Source organism: Nicotiana tomentosiformis, chromosome 6, assembly GCF_000390325.3.
Source record: "Nicotiana tomentosiformis chromosome 6, ASM39032v3, whole genome shotgun sequence".
Taxonomy (NCBI): Eukaryota; Viridiplantae; Streptophyta; class Magnoliopsida; order Solanales; family Solanaceae; genus Nicotiana; species Nicotiana tomentosiformis.
Genome location: NC_090817.1, coordinates 67,636,985 through 67,662,449, shown reverse-complemented (window position 1 = coordinate 67,662,449; position 25,465 = coordinate 67,636,985). Strand labels below are relative to the sequence as shown.

The 25,465-nt window shown below is 41.5% G+C and overlaps 1 protein-coding gene across 1 annotated transcript; it reads right to left on the bottom strand.

The window, feature by feature from the left end:
* Nucleotides 1-19,442: 19,442 nt before the first annotated feature.
* Nucleotides 19,443-23,312, bottom strand: LOC138894150 (uncharacterized). The gene is made up of 3 exons (XM_070178832.1): nucleotides 23,223-23,312; nucleotides 20,156-20,554; nucleotides 19,443-19,448 (listed from the first exon to the last, which is right to left on the bottom strand). The coding sequence occupies exons 1-3, from the start codon at nucleotides 23,310-23,312 to the stop codon at nucleotides 19,443-19,445; spliced, it is 495 nt and encodes a 164-aa protein (XP_070034933.1).
* Between the last annotated feature and the right edge of the window lie 2,153 nt (nucleotides 23,313-25,465).

Below are 25,465 nucleotides of genomic sequence, written 5' to 3'. Positions count from 1 at the left end.
ATCCGGAACCTCCTATAAGATCTGATCCTAGTATGTGCATACTGTATCAATCACAACAAGCTGCATCAAACCGTCAATACCTTGCCAAGGTCAAACCATACGATGTGCCACATAACTCATGTACTCATAGCTGCTTATTACCAAACCCAGTACCGATAATATACCTGATATCAAATGAAACCTCATTTCGGACCTTCACAATGTTGTTAATGATAAAAGAAACATGCACAAACTCGTAAAAACACATGAAATCAACAAGTCAAGGAGCTCTCTCGTTCGAGAAGGACCATTGCCAAATTATGAGCGAAAATATGGTATTATTCTTCCAAACATTCCTTACCACCAACACGATAGTGCAAATCACAGGTCCAAAAACTTCGTCTCACCTAATACAAAAAGCCCAACCGACAAGCCACACCAAGGGCCACATGGAACCTCACACAACGCGGTCCGTACACCAAACAAACAATAACCCAGATATATCTAAAAATAGAAACAAAACAAGGTACGAGCACTACACAACAAGTACAACTAATATAACAACAAACACATTTTTTAAACTCACCCCACAAAGGGAAAACAAAACAAACAAAATAAACACAAGGAAGGGCATCCCACATAACTCTATTGCGGCATGCAACCCAATCCAAATCATATCAATCCATATAGGGATACCAATCGAGCCATGGCGCTCGTGCTCACTAAACATATGTGCATCAACATCAAACACAATAGAATGCACAAATATACTCGCGGGGGTGGTGAATAGACATAACACAATACGGAAAAGAGGTAAGAACCGCTAGGGTGCAATAAGCAAATCAACATCACAAGAGCCATCTCGCTCACATATTTCCACAAGGCCAAAACAAGATTATATCATGCGTGCGATTCACCAATAGCCTCACAACATGTCATAGCATAAGAGAGAAACACACAACATATACTGGGGCACGAATAACATCTATTTTGCCCGATGATATACCCACGGTAGCAGTTGCGTAAGAATAAGCAAACCCGATCTGATATAGAACACATATTCACATTATGCTTACAAATAGCCCCTAAACCAATTCCGATCATCCCTAAATAGGTAAATAACCTTCCAAAAGTCCTTAGAAACCCATCCATAACACATACCATCAGCTATCCAATCCTTAACATATCTTCACCATCCGTGACCAAGGAGTAGTCTGCCTGTGAGAACATCTAGTCTCTAAACCTCAAGAATAACGGAATATCCATATCCGGTCCCAACTGCACTACTCAAATGGCTGACACATCACTCATACTCCATCATCTTATAGAAAATGGTCATATAGATCTCATGCGCCACGTAGCAAAAGTTGAACCTCAGCAACCCAAAACCAGGCGATCGCCATAACCCCAGTCAAGCATTGCAAGTCAAAACACAATGCACCTTATAAAATGTGCACTCTTCTGAGGCGACATCAAATAGTACCAGCATTCTCTTAAACATCTGAAATCGTCTGTGCCATCAAGAACTCATAACCTTTCCTTCGAAACTAAATCGAAACCTTGTACTCGTAACTTTCAATCCCACATGGCACGCCGCAACTATCATGCTAACTCATGAAATTACAGAAATCTCATAACCAACTCTGAATCACAAGCAAGTCGAACATCTCATCTACCAAGAACCTTCCATTTAACTCAATCCAGGAGGACACCACCATGTGCAACACACCTTCTATACCTGTATAAGACATCAACCCCGAGCCGTGGACATAACTATCATGAATTCTTTGAAACCCACTAATAAATACTCAAGTCATCAGAACTAATTCCCTCTAACTCAATCGAGTCACGTGGACTGCCAAACCTAAAGGTTAACTCAATATTAAATGCTCGCTCTGAAGGGACCTTCTGCGAATTTGAAGTCGTTTCTTGCACCTCTCTATTACTTCCATGTAGAGTCATTCTTGATATAGAAGTACCGCAAATCTAGACACCATCCACTACTGATCTTGATCTTTAACCATACAAAAATCCGAAAAACCCTCAAATGCCACTACACAGCCAATATGCACCGAATAACCCGCACTTTGCCAACACCTGAATAACCAAAAGGAGCAACCAAGCAATTTCTTTTCCTTGCACACTGCATACACAACGAGTATCAAACCTGAATCATTCCCAAGACCTCTATTTACCTATAAGGCATATTACATCATGCATCCACCGATCCTTTGCTCAAAGTCATCCTCGATGAAACCTTTCTTGAATCATAGACAATCCACAAGCACATCCTAGTCCAAGAACTAATACAATGCATGACCACGCAATCCGATCGTCGATAGCAACTCCCCCACTTAGCTCGAAGCCATAGAACACATCGTCGGTAATCCACAGTATCATTCCTTCATAGATGCCCCGGTCCCGCACTGTTAATCAACTAAATACTTTATAAACTTATGTAACACTAGTCATAGTACACTCTAAAGACTTTACCGAGCGTATACTCATCCTTGTGACAGTCAAGACAATTTCCTCAAATACTCCAAAATAATAATATATGCATTTCACTGAATTGAAACCTCATATGAAACACACAGCCTCAAATCTTCATGCAGGAGTTAACTCACCGGATAGACTCAAATCAATAACTCCCCATGACTATAGCACGGTCACAACAACTAGGCAGCCGATTAATCCTCCCAAGTCTACACTCGTCTGCAAGATATAAGTATCTACTTCATCCCATAAATGAATAACTGGAAAATCTACCAACACATCAACATCAAAGCCTGGGAAACACATCGAGGTGACAATAAAGCATCCACAACCCTTCACAACCCATCTGCAACATCATAAGTTGTTCGCACACAATGATACTTGGTGCTCAACATCGCATATGGATGAATATGAAGAATCAAAGTCGCAGGTTTCAAGCTGAAACAAGGTCGCACGATAAGGAAAGAAGGAAGGGAAGTTTCCTAAATGTTCTGTACCCTCTCGAAGATAGATATGGAGGTCATCATACCAATCCGCAAGACTCTACTAGACATTTTCTCATGACTCATAGAACCTACGAACCTAGTGCTCTAATACCAACTTGTCACAACCCAAAACCTCGTAGTCGTGATGGCACCTAACCCTAATGCTAGGTAAGCCAAACATAGAATAAGAAAACTCAACGATAGATTATTAATAATAAGAAATAAAAAATGACTAAATTTTATACAACCTCTAAAGGACTAGTAGTATAAGTCACGAGCCACTATGATTTAGATTTACAAACCAAAATGAAGAATAAGTACAATATCTTTTTAAAATTTACATAAATAGAGTTTAAGACCTAAACTACCATGAACAAGAGGAAGCTTGAAGCTGGAACGCTGGAACTTCTTCAGATCAAGGCTTCATCTTCCACAGCTACACAGCTCCAAGATCTGCACACAAGGTGCAGAAGTGTAGTATGAGTACAACTGACCCCATGCACTCAATGACCTCGGTGCAATAGTGATGAGGTTTAAGTTAAAAGATACTCACTCAATATCTTACCTGTGCAAATGATAAGAAAATATAGCAATACGAGGAAGAGATATAAATAATTACGTAGTAAATGAAACGAGAATACAAATAACACAGGGCTCTAGAATATCATCACGTCTCACTCTCACAACACCATATGAGAACAGAAAACAATAGATAAGAATAACCATAATATGTCTTCTCTGTTGCGGCGCGCAACCCGGTCCACAAATATAATAAGTTCATATGTAACTATTTTACAACAATCAAGCACCGAAATTTACAATGTAAAATCAAGAAAACTAACACGCGAAAAGCAACTGGAATACAAACTCAACAAAATAAGATGAGCAACACGGCACCGCGAAGATAGTCTCCCACATATAAAGCTAAGGCTTTCCACAAAGCGTAAACACACAACCAATCCAAAAGTCACTTAATCCCGCTAGGCAATTAAGTGTAGAACATGGAACGAGCAAACATGTACGTCAAGTAAAAGAATGCATCAAGTAGAGGTAAATAAGTGAAATCGTGTAACAAGTGGAGGCATGTAGCAAGTAAGGACATATAGCAAGTGAAGGCAGGTAGTAAGTGAAGGCACATGACAGGTCAAGACACATAATAAGTAAGTCACGTAACAAATATAGGCATGATCGTGTACGGACTAGTAACAAGTAAGGGCAGGAATTCGAGGGGAACATATAGCAAAAGTAAATCAAGTAAAAATGTAGGGTAACCGTAACAGATAAGGTAAAAACATAGATATCACAGTAACAAGCCAGATAGGAAGCACGAAGATAACTATATAAAGAGTACAAACAAGAAAGTAACATTCAAAATAACAACATTAATAGGAACCCAAGTAGAGGGTAACTACCAATTCTTCACATATGGTAACTACCAACCAGCAAATCTTATCGCGCACCGCACAGCAGTACTCATCATGCCAATACCATATCAAGCGCATGAAAATAACCCTCGCACCAAACATAGCCCTAAGGGACCAATCGTCATCTCTTATTACAGATAAAGAAGCTCGGGTAGCAAGACAATAACAAGTATAAATGGGTGTTCATGATACTACAGTCGATTAAGAATATAAACATTACAAAAATAACACATTAAATCCTTTTTAAGATGTCGTATGTTCTAACATGATTTCTAACAGAGTTAATTGAGTTTATTAGTCAACGAATTAAATGAAGCATTGGTTAAGGGATCATCAAGTTCAACAAAGGCACAAAGAAGCATATAATTTCCCCCAACTGAGCATGAAAACCCTGGCACATGCATATACGTTTGTCACCTCGTATATGCATCAACCCCGCATGTAGCAAACAATATCAAGTAGTAGAAAATATTTCCCCATTAAAGTTAGGCAAGACACTTACTTCAGTCCAGAATAATTGCAACAATCCAATATCGTTTTCCTTAGAAATATACCTCAAAATGATCAAAACCTAGTCAAATATCATCTAACAAAGTCAAATAATGCTAAAGGAAATATATCCAATCAATAAAGGTTTAATCTTGGCCAAAATCACAAAAGTTAATAAAAAGTCAACTCGAGCCCACATGGTCAAAATTCAAGATTCAGACCAAATTCTAATTACCCATTCACCCCCGAACCTGGATATATAATTTGTATTGAAATTTGACCTCAAGTTAAGGTTGAAATCTCAATTTTACAAACTTCCTAAATTCTACCAAAAATCCCAAATTTCTACCATAAAATTCATAGATTTGATGATAAAATTCATGAAAAGTAGTGGAGAATTGACGAAAAATAAATTAGAGTTACTTACCAATGAATTCGGGGAGAAACAGTTCTTCAAAAATTGCCCCTAGAGTGTTTGGGGTTGCGAAATGATGTAAAATGAGCCAAGTCCCGAAATCCTCACAATTTACCAGGCTACAGATATCGCAATTGCGAAACCTAGTTTGCAATTGCAATGATCCCAAAATAGATCAACACTTCACAAAAGCGAAAAGTTTCTGAGCCTGCTGATATCGCAAAAACGATAAAATCATCGCAAATGCAAACCCAGGGCAGTCCGCAAATGCATACAAAACCTCGCAAATGCGAGTCTGCCCCAAGTTCTTATCAGTCGCAAATGCGACGTTCAACTCGTTAATTTGGAACCCTCTACCATTGCATTTGCGTAAAGAGCTTCGCAAAAGCGAAGCTGACCCAACTAATGCACCAGCATTCCTTCTAAGCCAAAAATTAGTCCGCTAAGCATCCAAAACTCACCCAAGCCCCTCGGACTCCAAACCAAATATGCACATAAGTGTAATAACATCATAAAAACTTGCTTGCCACCTCAAATCATCAAAATAACTTCAAAAAATAAGAATGGATCATCAAAACTCAAGATTTTCATGTTTAAAACCTATTTTTCTAATTTTTGACATAATGCGTCGAAATGCGCTCGGATCACCCGGGACCCCAACCAAATATACGTACAAGTCCAAAATTATCATACAAACCTACCAGAATCGTCAAAATACCGATCCGAAGTTATTTACTAAAAACGTTGATCGTGGTCAACTCTAGTCATTTATAAAGTCAAAAATCTCATTTTCTTCAAAATTTTACGTAAACACTTTTTGGAAAACGACACGGACCATGCACGTAAATAAATAAACATCAAGTGAAGCTATAGGAGGTCTCAGAACACTGAAATTAAGGCTAGTACTCAAAACGACCGATTGGGTCGTTACGGAGGCACATTATCCTTGGACATCCAAGGGGAAGTGTTATAAAATACTATATTATGGCGGATGTCCATTACTCCTAAAGGAGTAACACTCACTCTTCTCCATTATCTACATAACTCCCACTACTCCAATACTTATGGTTGTAACTCCCATACCTCCAAAACCTCCCCATGATCTTCTTCCATGATCTCAAATGTTTAATGTCATGTTTATGTCATTATTTTGTATATTTCTATATAATACTATAAATAGAGGATGAGAAATGATATTGTACATACTTGAAAAATATTTGATGAAATAAGAAAGTTTTCTCTTTTCCTCTCTATATCTTTTGTTTATTTTCTAGTTTCATATTATTTTTTGAGCTTAATTTCTTAACAAGCTCTTTGAAATTCAATTCACATGCTTGGATTACAGGTACTCGTTTATATCAAAAGTCCTTATAATTGAAATATACTTAATCTTATAATATTATCAAAAGTAAGCACTATACGTTTGTTAACGTATACCCTACTAAATTTCAATATATAATAATTTTAGCTCTTTGAAATTGAATCTACATGCTTAAGTTACAGGTACTCGTTTATATCAAAACTTCTTAAAATTGAAATATATTTAATCTTATAATATCATCAAAAGTGAGCATTATACGTCTGTTAACTTAAACCCTACTTAATTAACACTGACATGACTTGACAATCGCGTGAGCAAAGATGATACAGAATTACATGGCAGATAGCTAGGTCTTGTAGCTAATTAGCTTATTTTTACATTATTTGATTTATCTTATGCAAAAAATGAACAAAAACATTTTTTTTCTTAAGTTTATATTGTTACTATTTAAAGAAAATCACGAAAAAGAAAAATATTTGTGAAAGGATTTTAAAACGATTTTCGCCACATGTCCAACAACCAATTTCTGAGATTGGATTAGAATCGTACTCAACAGACCGTCCAGAACTTTTAAGGGCCTTACAAGTTATGACTTTTACTCTAATAAGGATTTATCCTGAGGGCTTTTTTCTTGTTTGAATTGTTGCTGTTATGAATGAGAAAGGTTTGGCTAATAATTGGAAAGACATGCTCGACCAATGAGCTGATGTGGATAATAGAGGCAGAGGTCAAAGGATTAAACAGTCAAATTGCAGACTTGGTGACTATCTTGTGAACCATGGTTAAAGGATAAGGGTTAATTAATGGAGTGGGGGACAAGGAATCTGGTAGTTATATAATTGGCAGTCTTGGACGTATTATCTAGGCTGATTTTTATGAATACTTTGTGCCCTTATAACCCCAAATTCTTCTGGTATCTCACCCCTTTCTTTTGGTGTCTCATCCCCTTCTATTTAATGTTCAATTGTTAGTTTTTCTCTGTAACTTCCAGTTATTAATGAAAACAAGTTTTATTGTTGCCGTGAATCTCTAAGTTTATCAGTTTTTACTTCATTGGTGCTTTCATTGATGTTCCAATGGTGGACACATGACTTAAGGTCTTGGAAGACAGCCAAAGCAGGTTAGCTCGTGAGGTCTCTGATATCAAAACTGCTATGGATAATCAAAACGAGCAGATGCAGGAACTCCTCTCATAAATGTATAATATTGGTGCTCGTATGCATGATTCTGTGGGTGAACCTTCAAAACGACACCCATCGGAGGTTGTCATTTCTCATGGATCTGGAACAAGTGTCCTGGTGTCTCTACGACACAAACCAGCTGTTGTTGAGCTCTACCGTTTCAGTGGCGATAACCCAGATGACTGGAGTTTTGATGTGACCAGCTATTTCGAGTTCTATTCTATCCTCGCGGAGCATCATTTGAACATCGCATCCTTTTATTTTGACGGAGAAGCTCGGGCTTGGTACCGGTGGATGCACCGTAACAAGTAGTTGGTAGGTTGGGATAATTTCTCTGAGAAGCGGATTCGCTGTTTTCGTCAAAAGACCCTACAGTCACCTGAAGGTCGCCTTTCTAAGCTTCACCAAACTTTATCAGTGGCAGAGTTCTGCTCACGTTTTAAGGCTTTGTCTAACAAAACAGAGGAGATATCACACTCATGGTTGGTTCACTTCTTTATTTCAGGCCTTAATTCGGATATTCAAACTAATCTGTTAATCCAACAGCCCAAAACATTGGAGGAGGCAATGAGTTTAGCCCATCTCCATGAACAACACATTGAGTTGGAGCGGTGGCCAACAGACCTATCCTGGGTAATACTCAACCTCTTCTTCCAACCCCTTCTAAATTTCCATTCACTCAAACACGACCTACCCCTAGTGTTAACACTGTCACTTATGGAAAAATTCCTTTTGAACGTCTCTCTCCAATCGAGCTCTGACAAGAAGTGAAAAGGGTTTATGCTACCACTGCAATGAAAAATACACTCCAAACCACAAGTGTAAAAACCTACCCCAACTCCTTCTTTTTGATAATGAGTCAGAACCCTAACTTTGTTTTCCAAACCCCATTGCCTCCGATGAGATTCCTCCAGAGTAGTTCACAAACTTGGAACTTCAAGACCATTCTGCTATTTCCTATCATGCATTGGCGGGATGACATTTTGGTTCCACTATTCGATTTAAAGGCCATGTGGGTGGATCACTGGTTCAGGTGTTGGTGGATGGAGGCAGTACACATAATTTTGTGCAAACCAGGGCCGCAAAGTTTCTCAATTTCACTATTACTGCTATTCCTCGTTTCCCTGTTGTTGTGGGTAGTGGGGAAAGCCTAATTTGTGAAGGGGTAGTACCTCAAGTAACCCTTCCAATCCAGGGCTCTAAACTTATTCTGGATTTGTATGTCCTATCCATGCATGGAGCAGACAAAGTCTTGGGTGTGTCGTGGCTAGCTTCCTTGGGGCCTGTAATGACAGATTATGCTAGTCGAATTTTTGAATTCACACTCAAGGATAAAAGGGTTCGTTGGATAGCCGACCCTCCCTTGGATGTGCAACAAGTGAAATTGCAGACCTTTTGTCGTTATTCTGCGACTGAGGCAGCGTCATCTTATTTTTTCCTAATGATGGTTCAAGAGGGAGTCACCTCTGATTTATATCATCCCCCGAATTTGTCTAACATTCTTGCCAACTTTGCTAATGTATTTCAAAAACCACAAGGGTTGCCTCTGCCCCACTAGCAAGATCATTCAATTCCGCTATCCCAAATGTCGGCCCAGTTAATGTGAAGCCTAATCGATATTCCTATTTTCAAAAAACAGGTCATGGAACAACTGGTGTCCAATATGCTATCTAAGGCTATAATCCGCCAAAGTACTAGCCCCTTCTCTTTCTAGTTCGAAAGAAGGATAGTACTTGGCGATTTTGTGTTGATTATAGAGAATTAAATGCAATCACAGTCCGTGATCGATTACCTATTCCCTCTATTGATGAATTATTCGATGAGCTGCACAGAGCAAAATTCTTTTCTAAACTGGTTTTATTATCATGGTATCATCAGATACGAGTTAAGCATGTAATGACCCGGCCGGTCGTTTTGAGTGTCTTAGCCTCGATCCCCTATTTACCGCTTTCGCCGTATATGTTTCTGCTTGTGTGACTTGCCAGGAGGTCTTGTTTTTGGTTTTGGAGTATTTTGGGACACATAGTCCCTAAAATGGAAGCTTAAGTCTTACAATTTTGACCGTAGTCGGAATTGTATGAAGATGACTCCGGAATGGAGTTTTGTCGGTTCTGTTAGATCCTTTGGGTGATTTTGGACTTAGGAGCATATCCGGACTGTGAATTTGAGGTATGTAACTGATTTAGGCTTGAAATGGTGAAAGTTGAATTTTTGGAGATTTTGACCGGAAGTAGACTTTTTGATATCGGGGTTGGATTCTGATTCCGAAAGTTGGAGTAGGTCTGTAATGTTAAATATGACCTTTATGAAAAATTTGAGGTCAATTGGATGTGGTTTGGTATGATTCGGCATCGGTTGTGGAAATTTGAAGTTTGAAGTTCATTAAGTTTAGATTGGAGGGTGATTCGTATTTTTGTTTTTATTTGACATGTTTTGAGGGCTCGACTAAGTTTGTATGGTGTTTTAGGATTTGTTGGTAAATTTGGTTGAGGTCCCAAGGGCCTCGGGTGTGTTTCAGATGCTTAACAGGTTGAATTTGGACTTAGGCAAATTATTGAAGCTTTGAAGCTCCTGGTGTAATCGCACTTGCGATGGGTGGCCGCAAGTGCGGGCATGCATGTGCGTTAGGCCAAGTGTAGAAGTGGGGGTTGAGGAGATGGCCAGGGGTCGCAGGTGCGAGGGAATTTCCACATCTGCGAGCCCGCAGATGAGCTGGAGGGGAAGAACATAAAAGCGGACCTTTGTCCGCAGGTGCGCACACGTAGGTGCGACCACTTGCTCGCAGAAGCAGACCCAGCCCCTTAAGTCATTTCTGCACCTGCGAGGGAAATTCCACATGTGCGGCATTGTAGGTGCGACAGTATGTCCGCAGATGCGGAAGAACTGGGCAGAAAATAGGATTTCGAGGGTTTGATTTCCATTTTGATTTTGAGACTTTGAGAGCTCGGTGTGAGGCAATTTTTCGAGGTTTCTTCAAGAAGATTGTTGGGGTAAGTAATTCTAACTCGGTTTGGACTATATTTCATTAATCTATTACTATTTTCATCATCTAATTAGGGATTTGAGTTGTAAATTTGGAAAAAAATGGTAGAAACTTCATAGACTAAAATTTCGAGTTTTGGAAGGTGATTTGAGGTTAGATCCGAGTAACTCTTGTATGGTTGGACTCGTGAGTAGATGGGTGTTCATATTTTGTGACTTTTGTCGGATTTCGAGACATGGGCCCGAGGGCCGGTTTAAGCTTATTTCGGATTTTGGCTTATAATTTCATGTTGTTATGGTGGAATTGATTCTTATAGCCTATATTAATTATATCGTACAGCTTGTGGCTAGATTTGGGGCATTTGGAGACTGATTCGAGGGGCAAAGGCATTTCAGAGTAGGATTTTATGCAGTTTGAGGTAAGTAACAGTCTTAAATCCGGTCCTGAGGGTATGAAACCCCGGATTATTGGATTATATGAGTATTTTGGAGGTGACGCACATGCTAGGTGACAGGCGTTTGGGTGTGCACTGTAGGAATTGGGACTTGGTCCATTTTGTGGAACTGTAAAGTTGAATAACTTGTTGTTAGCTATATGCTCTCCCTGCGTTATAGAAATTTGACTGCAAAGTGATGGTACTATTGGGACCCGCAGAGGTTGCGTACTTGTTGAATTATTTGCTAATTGATGTCTTGTACTCAGTCAGAAATTAACTTGCGTATCATATCTCAGTCTCTCCTTGATTCTTGTTGATACACTATGTTATTTTTGTTTGGTCTGATCTTTATGATTTCTGAGAGCCCGAGAGACTAGAGAGGTTGATGACTGAGTGAGGTCGAGGGCCTGTCTGCGAGGTAATGATACTATAGCACGTGAGTTGTCCGTGCAGATCCATATATTGATACTATAGCATGTGCGTTGTATGTGCTGCACGTGAGTTGTCCATGCAGATTATAGCGCTTGGGCTGTAGGAGCCTCTCCGGGGTCTGCACATCCCCCAGTGAGCGCATGTACCTATTGAGTGTGAGTTCTGAGGGCTGCGAGCCGAGTGATTGAGTTGTTGTAATGAGTTGAGTGACTGTTGCCCTGAGAGGCTGTACTTGCTTTTCATTTGTTGTTGCACTTAGTTTCTATCTGTCATTGTTGTGAAATTTTTGAAAGATTTTATATCCGGATTTCCGGAACTTGAACTGTATAAAACTGATTTGACTTAAACTTCCGGATTTGAAAGCATGTCTATTCTTTGCTGGAATTATTGAAAATGAACTATAACTGTGTAGCTCGTCACTATCTTCAATTCCTTATTTATTATTGTTACTTACTAAGTTGGATGTACTCACGTTACTCCCTGCACCTCGTGTGCAGATCCAGGTGATTTTGGGCACGGTGGATGTTGATCTCATACGTGGTTGAGTATCGGAGTCTTACGAGGTAGCTGCCGACGTTCATTGTTCTTGTCCCTCCTTTCTTGTTATCTTTTTTTTCCTGTATTGGCATTTTGGCACAGACTGTTGTAGACTCTGTTTCTAGACTGGTTGTTTAGATGCTCATGACTTAGTGATACCCCGATGTCGGGCTATTTTTCTACACTTATGCTTTGGGTTTTACCCCATTTTTATGAAAAACTTCGGTTATTTTAAATGTGTTAATTCATTTTTGTTAAATGTTGAAAGTGTTTTGAAAATGTCGGCTTGCCTAGTATCACGATACATCACGACGGGTTTGGTTTTGGGTCTTGACAAGTTGGTATCAAAGCCTAGGTTACATAGGTCTCACGGTTCATGACCAAGTTTAGTAGAGTCTTTCGGATCGGTACGGAGACATCTGTACTTATCTTCGAGAGGCTGCCGAACCCTTAGGAAACTCCACATTCTTGAATTCTTGTCGTGCGAATCTTTTGATTCTGGTAACTAAATTTCTGTTGTTCTAATTCTCTCACAGATGGTGAGGACGCGTACTATGGGGCAGGATGGACAGCCACCGGTACCACCAGTCAGGGCCGCGAGAGGTCGAGGTTGCGGTAGAGGCCGCGGTAGGGGCAGAGGTGCAGCTCGCACTGCAACCAGGGTAGTACCTGCAGATCCACCAGTTGCCCCCGTTTAGGAGCAGGCTCCACTTGTGGATGAGTCTGTGGTACCAGCTCAGGCACCACCTGTGCCCATTGTGATTCTAGGCCTTCAGGAGGCATTAGCTCAGATTCTGACCGCGTGTACCAGTCTTGCTCAGGCGGTCTCTGTTCCGGCCGTAGAAAACACTTCTCAAGCAAGGGGAGGTGCTCAGAATCCCACCGCCCACACACCAAAGCAGGTGGTACAGGGACTCCAGAAACCGGAGATACCACCAGCCCATCCTATTGCAGTTGCTCAGAACTATGTGGTTCCTATTATTCCTGATGATATCAGCGTCGATTGGAGATGTTTGGGAGACTCCCGCCTCCATCTTTCAGTGGTACCGAGGGAGAGGATGCACAGGGCTTCTTGGACAGGTGTCAGAGGATACTCCGTACAACAGGTATTCTAGAGACCGGTGGGGTCTCATTCACTACTTTGTAGTTCTCTGGGGCTGCCTTCAATTGCTGGGAGGCTTACGAGAGGCGTAGACCGGTCAGCGCAGCACCCCTTACCTGACAGCAATTCTCCGGTCTATTCCTAGAGAAGTTCGTACTTCAGTCCCGCAGAAAGGAGCTGCGCAGGTAGTTCAAGCAGCTTCGTCAGGGCATTCAAGCAACTTCTGCCAAACCCACACCACAATTAAGTAGCGAGACGGTCGATGCAATAATAAACCCAACGAAGGTCGGGATCGAATCCACAGGGAGTTAGAATATGGGATTAGGTGTATATCTAAGTTAGTTGCAAGTTTTGGTTTCAATTTCACTTCCACAAACTTGATTGGTGATCTACTTCTACTTTTACTCTAGTGTTTGCAAGTATAAAACTAAGGACAATATTTTTGGTTTTGAGTTTTTCAAATGATTAAAAGGGACAAGGGTCGTGACTTCTACCTAGGTGGTTATCTAATGGGTTGTATGTTCCAAGGCAAATTGGATTAGTTGGGGTCATAATATAGCAATCGCATCCGGGTACCCACTCTATACCTCCCAGTAGTTTGAGTGATTTCGCCCAAATTGACTTTCTCAAGTCCAATTGGGTATATGCACAATACAAGTGATATTAGCTCAAGTCGGGTCTTACTATATCTAGTTTTAACCCTTTAATTTGGGCTATCAATTTCTTGAGTTTACCCTAATTTCTTGTTAGCCAAGTTTTCCTAGACTTAGTCTCTCAGTCTCAAGTAGAGACAAAGTCAAATAGGCATGAATCAATGTTTGCAACCATTGATTCTAGGGTTCAATCATGAACAAGGATAAATATTATTAACCCAATCAAAAGCAAGCACTGAATTAAACACCCATCAAATACCCACACTAGGGTTGGGCCACAACCCTAGCTAAAGATTTAGCTACTCATGAAAAATAAAGAAACACAAGAAGAAATTACGATAGAATGCATAATAATTGATTAGACAAAGAAAATCTAATGTTAGGAAGTTAATCTAGTACAAAATTACTCAATACAGTAAAGAAAATGGCCTAGGTGCACTTGTAACAACTCAACTTAACCTACAAATGATAAAAAGTTCTATTTATACTAAGCTGAAAATATCTGACAAAAATGCCCCTACGAAGGTTGTGCGGCCGCATAATTCTGGTGCGGTCCGCACAATGAGCTACTGCGTCCGCACAATTATCGTGCGGTCCACATTCTTGGAAACTTAGGCTTGGAACTTGGGGGCTTCTGCGGTCCGCATAAAAATGGGTGCGGCTGCAGTTATGATTATGCGGCCGCACAAAACTGTTGCGGTCCGCACTATGCTTTTTTTGGATTTAAGCAGCTCTCTGATTCTTCAACCTTGCGGACCGCATAATAATGAATGCGGCCGCTCTTGACTTCCTGCGGCCGCACAATTTAGGTGCGGTCCGCATGCCTTTAGATGGCCCAAAAGCTACTCTCTGAATCTCCCCTCTACGGTCGCACTGCTTGCCTTTTTGCCCTATTTTGGTTCTTTTTTATTTTTGACTCCTTTATGAGTAGATTTTGACTTTTTTGGCTCATGTCCCAATATTCCTGCAAGTAAGCACATTTTGTTTGTTTCCGGGAATGCCTTTAAGCATTTTTGAGCTAAATCGCAATTAAAAGAGAGAAAATAATCGGTCAAAATCCCCACTTATCAACTCCCCCAAACTTAAGCTTTTGCTTGTCCTCAAGAAAATAAGGCAATTCCCACCTCCACTAGAAAAAAAAAGATATTTCAGCTGGCCTAAGGTGAATCAATCACACATCAATTGGGACCAACAATTACCAACAATACATATAAATTATCAACAATGCAATGAATTACCCCATAATAGTTCTAATGTGACACTAGAGCATCAAGAGTTGACTCTATTCATCAAGGAAGCTCGCTCTTTCACGTAGGTCATTGTGGATCCCAAAATCCTCCTCCTCTACTCTCCATTAGCACATTTCACTTTAGAATACAACACTCGATATAAGGATTGTGAAAAGTTCGCTCATCTCTCTCAAAAGAATGTCACAAGTCTAGATCTAAGTACCATAAGCTTGTCCCTCATGTAAATCACCACTAATGTAAGCTCACTCAACTTGAAATCATGTAGGGATTTTGCAGGATGTAATGAAGGCTTTTAGACCAAAGTAGGATTTGTTGGAATCGAATATCTTTCCTTAAGCACTCCATTTTTTCTTTTCGGCTCATACTTTCTCGAATCTTTGAGTCATTTTCTTCTTCCTCGGGAGAACTAGAGAGACGTAACGTCGTTCTTTCTTATTCATGACATTCATTCTTCTCCTTTTCTATTTACTTCAGCCTTTTATCCTCATTTTCTTTTGAATTCCCTTCAACTCTTCAACCTTTCTCTTCTTTGTACCTTTTATCACTGCAAACTCCTCGTCTCTCCCCCAAACTTATGTTTTTACCAATTGTTTCTCAAGAATTCTAAGGAAAGATTGGGTGCCAAGAGAGGGTCATTTCAGAAAGGATAAAGGCTTGTAAGTTGGTTATTAAAAAACAAAGGCTTCGTCTCAAAAGGGGTTGACTAGGGATATCACATTGGTATGCTATGGAAGATTTCAATTTCAAATTGTATCAAGGAGAGCGTACAATCATTTCTCTAGCCACACTACACTTCGAATTTCGCCTAGAAAAATACTCGGGGCAAGTTCTAGACTATTGGCACAGGAACTTGGACTTGCAATTCAATACTTCACCTCTCACACTGCTGGATTGCTAAAGAGAACGGAGTCGAGGGCCCACAACAACCCTAGCTAAGATTGAGAATCACAAATGGCTCGACTGAACCACTCGATGACTGTTTGAGTCAACACGAGAGTCTAAAGGTTACAACTAGAGCTATTTTATGTCAACAACTTTGTTTTTAACCATAAGGTCAGAGGTAAATGTGTTGGTACCAAGTGAAGCATGCTCGAGACACTTTTATTCATTACTACTATTTTTTGTCAAAATATAAAAGAAAACTGACTCAATCCCTTAAGAAGGTTGTCACGCCATCCATCGTTGGGAAAAACCACTCGGTTCACACAACATCCACCTTTGGAAAGAACCATGGCATTAAGAAAACCAAAGGCTTATTGTTCACACAAAAGTAAAATAATAAGCTACTAAAGTAAATAAGAAGTTATACTACTAAGGGAAAACAAACTAAAGAAGCTATGAAATATACTACGGAAAGCGGGATAAATGAATATACAAACCGAAGGCAAATGAGTATATACATAAGAAAAATGAATATCTACATCAAATTGGGAGAATATATACATACCAAAGGAAAATAAAGACGAAAAAAAAAATAGTATCAGAGTTATTACAGCCCAAATGTCAAATGTCAAAGTCAAAATAATCAAAATAGACCACCCCCAAATGAAAATAAGCATTGTCCTCAATGCTTAACAAAAATAAGAACAGGGAAATGGTAGAGAGTTAAGAGAACTCTCTATGTGGTCTCAGTCTGCATAGGATCATCAGCACCCTCTGTCTCCTCCAACCGTATGTCATCATCTCCTGGTTGATGGACTACAGGGTTGTTGAGCATTTGTATCATCTCCTCAGCAGTGTGTGCAGTCACAACCGGCTCCTCAGACTGGCCGGCTGGTGCCTCTGGTGCTGAGACTGTCTGCTCTATAAGCAAGCCCAATGGAAGATCTCCGGCAGATGCAACCTTTTCAACCTCTTTGCTCAGCTTCTCTACCGACTTCTTTGATGCCTGAGATCTACGCATCTTTTTGACATGCTAGCCCAAATCCTTAATGACCCTCCCATGCACCGCCAGGGTATCAGAAATGTTCTTCTGGTTCTCCAGAGTCTTCTTCAATATTTCCTCCACTGACGGAGGTACCTGTGGCTCTGCTGGGGCTATTGGGGCTGAGGCCTGTGCTACAACAACACTGGATATATTGGTCAGCTTTGTAGTAGCTGCCTGCATCTAGTTGTTGAGACTCGCCAATGTTTGGGAGACTCGCAGTGCAGTCTGAGGATAAGTAGATGAGGTCGGCACTGGTAATGTCACTGACAGTCTAGAAGAAACAGGTGGATAGGAAGATGAGGGTGGCATGGCTGTTGTCCCGGTGGAAGTACTGGCTGCGGTGGAAGGCTCGGCAGCTGAATCAGTAACCACTACCGCTGGCTCCTCAGACTGGCCAGTGGAAGTAGTAGCTTTTCCCTTGAATTTTGGGTTGTCATCTCCCTGAAGGTGATACCATGAAAAAGTCTTCTTTGCCTTCACTTCTGTATAATAATGATTCGGCTCCACCCCTTGATCCTTGAAATATTCTGTAAGAAAGTTCTGGTACGGATAGGATCTTTCCCCCCTTCTGGACAGCTAAAGTGATGTTGGTGGACATGATGGCACCAATATTTATCGGATACGCCGCCATAATTGAAGACACCAAGCCTGCACGGGGGAGTGGAAGCATGTTTACATTGAGGCATGGGTCAATGCGGCTACAGGCGAACGTTTGCCACCCTTTTGCTTCAAAGTTTAGGGTGCCCGGACAATTGGGACCCCTGTTGTAAGCCACGTAGGTGTTGACCCTGGGATTTCCAGAATCGCAGCTAACCACGGACAAGCTACATCACCAATAGCTAGCTTTTCCAAATATTTCACTGCCTCTCTTCTTCAAACCCGACATATTTGTTCAGTGCACATGCATCAAAGCAGATTTTCAGATTCCGCACTTTTATCACCTTAGTTCCCTTTTTGATGTGAGAAACATTTGCGTAGAATTGCTTGACCAAGTACTCATTTGCATCTAGGACGCTGGTGGTGAACCATTTCCATCCTTTCCACTCCTGGAATTGCCTAAGGACATTGGGGTTATGCTTGTTCAAATCTTTCATCAGAAATTGTCGCTCAAGAGTGAGCAACCGCTGCGGCTACTATTCCCTAAATTTACCAAATACAGCAGCACTGACAAATCTGTCCTCCCATAGTTCTGGTTTCTTTGATCTCTCCAAACCTCCTACTGTAGTATTCCCCCCCTCCCATCGTCTGGGACATCGTCATCATCGTCCATATTAATTGGATCAGCTGGAGCATATGAGGAAGAGGGCTTAGAATCTTGACTACCATTTTCTGAACCTTCAGAGGAACTGGCAACTGAAGAAGACTCACTACCAAATGAAATCTCCCAGGAATTGTTGGGATTGGGCTTCGGGCTGTGCATGCTTGGAGTTACCCTCAGAAGCTTCCCCAGATGGGACATACTCACTGGTTTCGGAGGGTTCAGGAACTCGGCTTGTGGTTGGTTTTTTGGTTATCACTCTTTGAAGTGCTAGAGGTAGGTTGTTTTTACCTCGACCTCGGCCTCGGGAGGGTTCTGCCCTCCCTTGTGATGCATCTCCTCTACCACGTGAGTGAACCATTGTCTGCAATGCATAAGGATAAGAGTTAGTTAGATTTGTAAACCACAGTGCATGCATAACAATTGCAGTAAAGCATTCTCAGAAGGGGCAGTGCGAACCGTACAATTTTGAGTGCGGCCGCATACTGCCCAGTGCGAACCACACAAAACTGAGTGTGGCCGCATAACAAATAGTGCGGACCGCACAATTTTGAGTGTAGCCGCACAGATACAGGTTCAGACTACTGGGTTCTCTGATGTTTCATCAGTGCGGACCGCACAAAAATGAGTGCGGTCGCACAAGTCCACTGCGGACCGCACAATTTTGAGTGCGGCCGCACAACCCCAGGTTCAGACAACTAGGGTCTCTGATGTTTCATCAGTGCGGACCACACAAAAATGAGTGTGGCCGCACAAGTCCACTGCGGACCGCACAAGTTTGAGTGCGGCCGCACAAATCATGCACACTGATACCCTAGTTTAGAGAACTGCGGACCGCACAAAAATGTGTGTGGCTGCATAGCTTCTAGTGCGGACCGCACAAAAATGAGTGCGACCGCATAATTCAAAATTCACGGGCACTTTTTAGGGTTCATGCAATCTTTTCATAATCTAGACATGGTTTGCACAATTAAACATGGATAGCTACTTACCCAGACCCCAATTAACACTTAATATGCTACCCACATGATTGTAAGCAGAAAAAGACTAACTATTGACATTTTAGACATGTAATTACTCCTAAATCAAAGAACAAAAAAAACAAAAGATGAAAAATCTATAGATGGAATTAACATACCAGTTATGAAGATGCAGGTGATGAAATAAGGGACATATTGAGAGCAATGGGAAAATTTTACTGTGCTAGTCTAGCTTCAAGGCTTAGAAGATCGAAAAGTGTAAAATGATGAGAAAAGCCCAATTTATACTTTTACCCATGAGGCCCATATTTTTACCTGAGTGCGGTCGCATAATTTTGATGCGGACTGCACTCTTTACCTGCCTTTGAGAAGTCTCGCTGCGGAACGCATAGAAGTGAGTGTGGCCGCAGCATTCGTGCGGAATGCACAAAAATGTGTGCGGCCGCAATTTGTTCAGCATTTTTGACAGGCTAAACTTCATAGACCATGCATTTTGACACTTAGCCAAATTTTCTTGCATAGTCCCTGCCATGCACACCCATTCCTGCATATACTTCAAAACTAGTTAGCACAAAACAAAGCTTATCTAATCTAAAGAAGAAAAAAACAAAGACATGGGTTGCCTCCCAAGAAGCGCCTGATTTAACGTCGCGGCACGACGCATGTTACCATAAATCACTTGAAATGGAGCAACGTCACAACGTGGCCATCATCAACCTTATCGAGATAATGTTTAACCCGGTGCGCGTTGACTCTAAACACCTCATCATACTTATTTTTCAAATCTAGAGCACCAAAGGGGGTTACATGTACAACTTCAAATGGGCCACTCCACTTTGATTTCAGCTTTCCCGGAAACATCTGCAACCGAGAGTTGAACAAAAGCACAAGATCACCTTCTTTGAATTCTTTGTTCCGGATATACTTGTCATGAAAGTACTTCATCTTGTCCTTATACAAGGACGAACTGGAGTATGCATGGAACCGAAACTCATCAAGTTCATTCAATTGCTCCACCCTAAGATTTGCAGCTACATCCCACTCAAGGTTAAGCTTCTTCAACGCCCACATAGCCTTATGCTCAAGTTCCACCGGAAGGTGACAAGCTTTCCCGAACACTAACCGATACAGAGACATACCAATTGGTGTTTTGTAAGCTATTCTATAAGCCCATAGAGCATCATCAAGTTTCTTCGACCAATCTGTCTGGTTGGCATTCACAGTCTTTGACAGATTACTCTTGATCTCCCGGTTGGAGACTTCAACCTATCCACTTGCTTGAGGATGATAGGGGGTCGACACTTTGTGAGTGACACCATACTTGGAGAGTGATGTATCAAAAACTTTGTTGCAAAAGTGTGATCCGTCATCACTAATGATGGCCCTTGGAGTACCAAACCTTGTGAATATGTTCTCCTTCAAGAAAGCTACCACACTCCAAGCTTCATTGTTGGGCAAAGCCACAGCTTCAACCCATTTGGACACGTAATCCACAGCTACCAATATATAGGTGTTCCCACATGAGCTCACAAACTGACCCATAAAATCAATGCCCCAAACATCAAAAATATCAATCTCTAGGATGGTGGTGAGAGGCATTTCATTTTTCTTGGAGACCCACCGGCCCTTTGGCATTCATCACAATGCTTAACGAGATCGCTAGCATCCTTGTAAAGGGTAGGCCAATAGAATCCACAACTTAGCACCTTTGTAGCAGTTCTCGCTCCACCATGGTGACCACCATATGGTGAAGAGTGGAAAGCTTCAAGAATACCCAATTGTTCTTTTTCTGGTACACATCTTCGGATAACACCATCAGTACAAAATTTGAAGAGATATGGCTCATCCCATTAGTAGTCCAGGCAGTCCCGTTTGAGCTTTTTTCTTTGGTTTGAGGAGAACTCATTTGGAACAATGCCACTCATTAGATAGTTGGCCACATCGGCAAACTATGGAATCCCAGTCATAGAAATGGAAAGGAGTTGTTCATCAGAAAATGAATTATTGATCTCAAGGCCATCATGTGGCCTCCCCTCCTTCTCCAATCGGGACAAGTGGTCCGCCACTTGATTCTCACTACCCTTTTGATCTTGAATCTCTAGATCAAACTCTTGCAATAGAAGTACCCACCGCATCAACCTTGCCTTAGAGTCTTTCTTGCTCATCAAATATCGAAGTGCCGCATGGTCGGTGTGAACAATCACCTTTGTACCCATTAGGTACGGGCGTAACTTCTCCATAGCAAAGACAATGGCTAGGAGTTCTTTCTCGGTCACCGTATAGTTGACTTGGGCCTCGTTCATGGTCTTTCTAGCATAGTAGACCGGATAAAAGATCTTGTTAATTCGTTGCCCCAATACTGCTCCAACCACCACATCGCTTGCATCACACATGAGCTCAAATGGTAAGCTCCAATTTGAACTTCCAAGTTGCGGATAGAAGTTTTGTGGGAGGCTAATTGGGCATTGGATTCGGCGTTTTTCTCCATCATTTGCTTAAACATATTTTCAATCCGTCCCATTTCACTATTGGAAGAACTAGGACCATGTGATGGATATGGAGGCAGGTTGTTTGGTTGTTGATACATCGGGGGCTTTTGAAAGCCCGACCCCCGATTTCCTTGATTGTTATTGTTCCAACCCCCTTGATTATTGTTGCCTCCCCAATTACTTTGATTGTTGCCACTCCAATTACCTTGATTATTTCCTCCCCAATTGCCTTGATTACCCCAGTTGTTTTGATTGTTGTTGTTCCCCCAATTGCATTGGTTGTTGTTGTTTCCACCACTCCAATTTCCTTGGTGACCTTGGTTGTTCCAATTTTCTTGGTTTCCTTGTGATCTCCATTATTGTTGATTTTGAGCATTGCTTCTTTGATCTTGATAATTGTTGACATATTGAACCTTTTTATCTTGCTCATCATATGAATTATCTTGATTATACGCACTATTACTTTGCTCAAATTGTTCCGGATGGTTTTGTACTTGTTGACCTCGTTATCGTCTCTTGTTTACCATCATGTTCACCCCTTCCATAGCATTCACTTGTTTCTGCCCTTGAACCTATTGAAGCTAAGCCTTGGCCAATTGGTTCATGGTGGTTGTCAATTTCGCAATAACTTTCCCATGATCATGTAGCTCCATGGGTAGGTGAATAACATTTGGGTCACCCTGAGGAATATTGGCTCTACTTTGCCACGCCGAAGAGGTGTCCGCCATCTCATCCAAAATTTCACAAGCTTCAAAATAAGGTGTATTCATGAAGTTACCCCCAGCAAGTTGATTTACCACACATTGATTCGTTGTGTTGATCCCGCTGTAGAAGGTCTGTTGGATCATGGCCTCGGTCATATCATTGTTCGGGCATTCTTTGACCATGGTACGATATCTTTCCCAAATCTCGTGTAATGGCTCATTGGGCTCTTGTTTCAAAGCTAGAATTTCATCCGTTAGTGTATCCATGTGCCCCGGAGAGAAGAATTTGGCAATGAACTTCTCGGCCAACTCATCTTAAGTGTGGATGGAATGATTGGGCAATCTCTCTAACCAGTCCAAAGCCTTTCCCTGTAGAGAAAAGGGAAACAGCCTTAACCGCAGTGCATCCTCAGAGACATTAGTTTGCTTGCTCCCCCAACAAGTGTCGATGAAACCCTTGAGATGCTTGTAGGCATTTTGGTGTGGAGCTCCGGTGAAGAAACCCCACTGCTCAAGCAGTGTAAGCATCACGTTGGTTATTTAGAAGTTGCCCACCCTAATCCGGGGCGGAACTATTGCACTTGCATAGCCCTCGTCCGGCAACACCCGGTGCGTTGCTCTTGGTGGAGATGGGGGAGGGTTTGGGACATTATCATAAGGCGGTCGGCCTCGCCTGTTTACTTGAGGCTCGGGATGAATCTCATCCACTTGATCATCATCTACCTCCTTCCCCAATGGTAAATTTCCAAGGGGCTCGTTGTTAAGGGCCATTTTATACCTAAAAGCAATTTACAAACAAAATTAGTGACTCGGAAGGAAAGAAAGACAAAACACACAAATACCTAGATATATAGCTAAATCTGTTTAACTCCCCTGCAACGGCGCCAAAAATTGATCTCGGCCAAACCCACACTACAATTAAATAGCGAGGCAGTCGATGCAGTAATAAACCCAACGAAGGTCGGGATCGAATCAACAAGGAGTTAGAATATGGTATTAGGTGTATATCTAAGTTAGTTGCACGTTTTGGCTTCAATTGCACTTCCACAAACTTGATTGGTGTTCTACTTCTACTTTTACTCTAGTGTTTGCAAGTATAAAACTAAGGACAATATTTTTGGTTTTGAGTTTTTCAAATGATTAAAAGGGACTAGGGTCGTGACTCTAATGGGTTGTATATTCCAGGGCAAATTTGATTAGTTGGGGTCGTAATATAGCAATCGCATCCGGGTAACCACTTTATACCTCCCGGTAGTTTGAGTGATTTTGCCCAAATTGACTTTCTCAAGCCCAATTGGGTATATGCACAATACAAGTGATATTAGCTCAAGTCGGGTCTTACTATCTCTAGGTTTAACCCTTTAATTGGGGCTATTAATTACTTGAGTTTACCCCAATTTCTTGTTAGCCAAGTATTCCTAGACTTAGTCTCTCTTTCTCAAGTAGAGACTAAGTCAAATAGGCATGAATCAATGTTTGCAACCATTGATTCTAGGGTTCAATCATGAACAAGGCTAAATATTACTAACCCAATCAAAAACAAGCACTGAATTAAACTCCCATCAAATACCCACACTAGGGTTGGGCCACAACCCTAGCTAAGGATTTAGCTACTCATGGAAAATAAAGAAATACAAGAAGCAATTACGATAGAATGCATAATAATTGATTTGACAAAGAAAATCTAATGTTAAGAAGTTAATCTAGTACAAAATTACTCTATACAGTAAAGAAAACGGCCCAGGTGCACTTCTGACAACTCAACTTAACTTAAAAATGACAAAAAAATCTATTTATACTAAGATGAACATATCTGACAAAAATGCCCCTATGAAGGTTGTGCGGCCACATAATTCTGGTGCGGTCCGCACAACGAGCTACTACGGCCGCACAATTATCGTGCGGTCTGCATTCTTGGGAACTTGGGCTTGGAACTTGGGGGCGTCTGCGGTCCGCGTAAAAATGGGTGCAGCCGCAATTATGATTATGCGGCCGCACAAAACTGTCGCGGTCCGTATTCTTTGGAACTTGGGCTTGGAGCTTGGGGGCTTCTGCGATCCGCATAAAAATGGGTGCGGCCGCAGTTTTGATTATGCGGCTGCACAAAACTATTGCGGTCCGCACTTTGCATTTTTTGGACTTGAACAACTCTCTGATTCTTCAACCTTACGGACCACATAATAATGAATGCGGCCGCACTTGACTTCCTGCGGCCGCATAATTTTGGTGCGGTCCGTATGCCTTTAGCTGGCCCAAAAGTTACTCTCTGAATCTCCCCTCTATGGCCACACTAGAATTGTGCGGTCCGCACTGCTTGCCTTTTTGCCCTGTTTTGGTTCTTGTTCACTTTTGACTCCTTTATGAGTAGATTTTGACTTCTTTGGCTAGTGTCCCAATATTCTTGCAAGTAAGCACATTTTGTTAGTTTTCGGAAATTCCTTTAAGCATTTTTTAGCTAAATCACAAGTAAAAGAGAGCAAATAATCGGTCAAAATCCCCACTTATCAAGGTTTTCTGAGTTAGCCTGTCATGCTATCTAGTTGGTTCCCACAGACAGGGAGAGGATCAGGAGGTTCATAGATGTCCTCACTTTTCAGCTGTGATTGCTTATGACTAGAGAGAGAGTGTCCGGTGCTACTTTCGATGAGGTTGTCGACATTGCTCGTTAGATTGAGATGGTTCGCAGCTAGGAGCGGGTTGAAAGGGAGGCCAAAAGGCCTCGTGGACAAGGTGGATTCAGCGGTGTTCCTTCTAGGGGTAAGTTCCCCCACGGTAGGGGTCGTCCTTTCAGACATGCTCAGACGACTCGCCTAGTTCACCGTGGTGCATCATCTGGACATGGTGCACAGAGCTATCAGCTGGGCCAGTCTTTATTCAGTGCACTACCAGCGCAGAGTTCTCACCCTGCCTCATCAGCTCAGGTG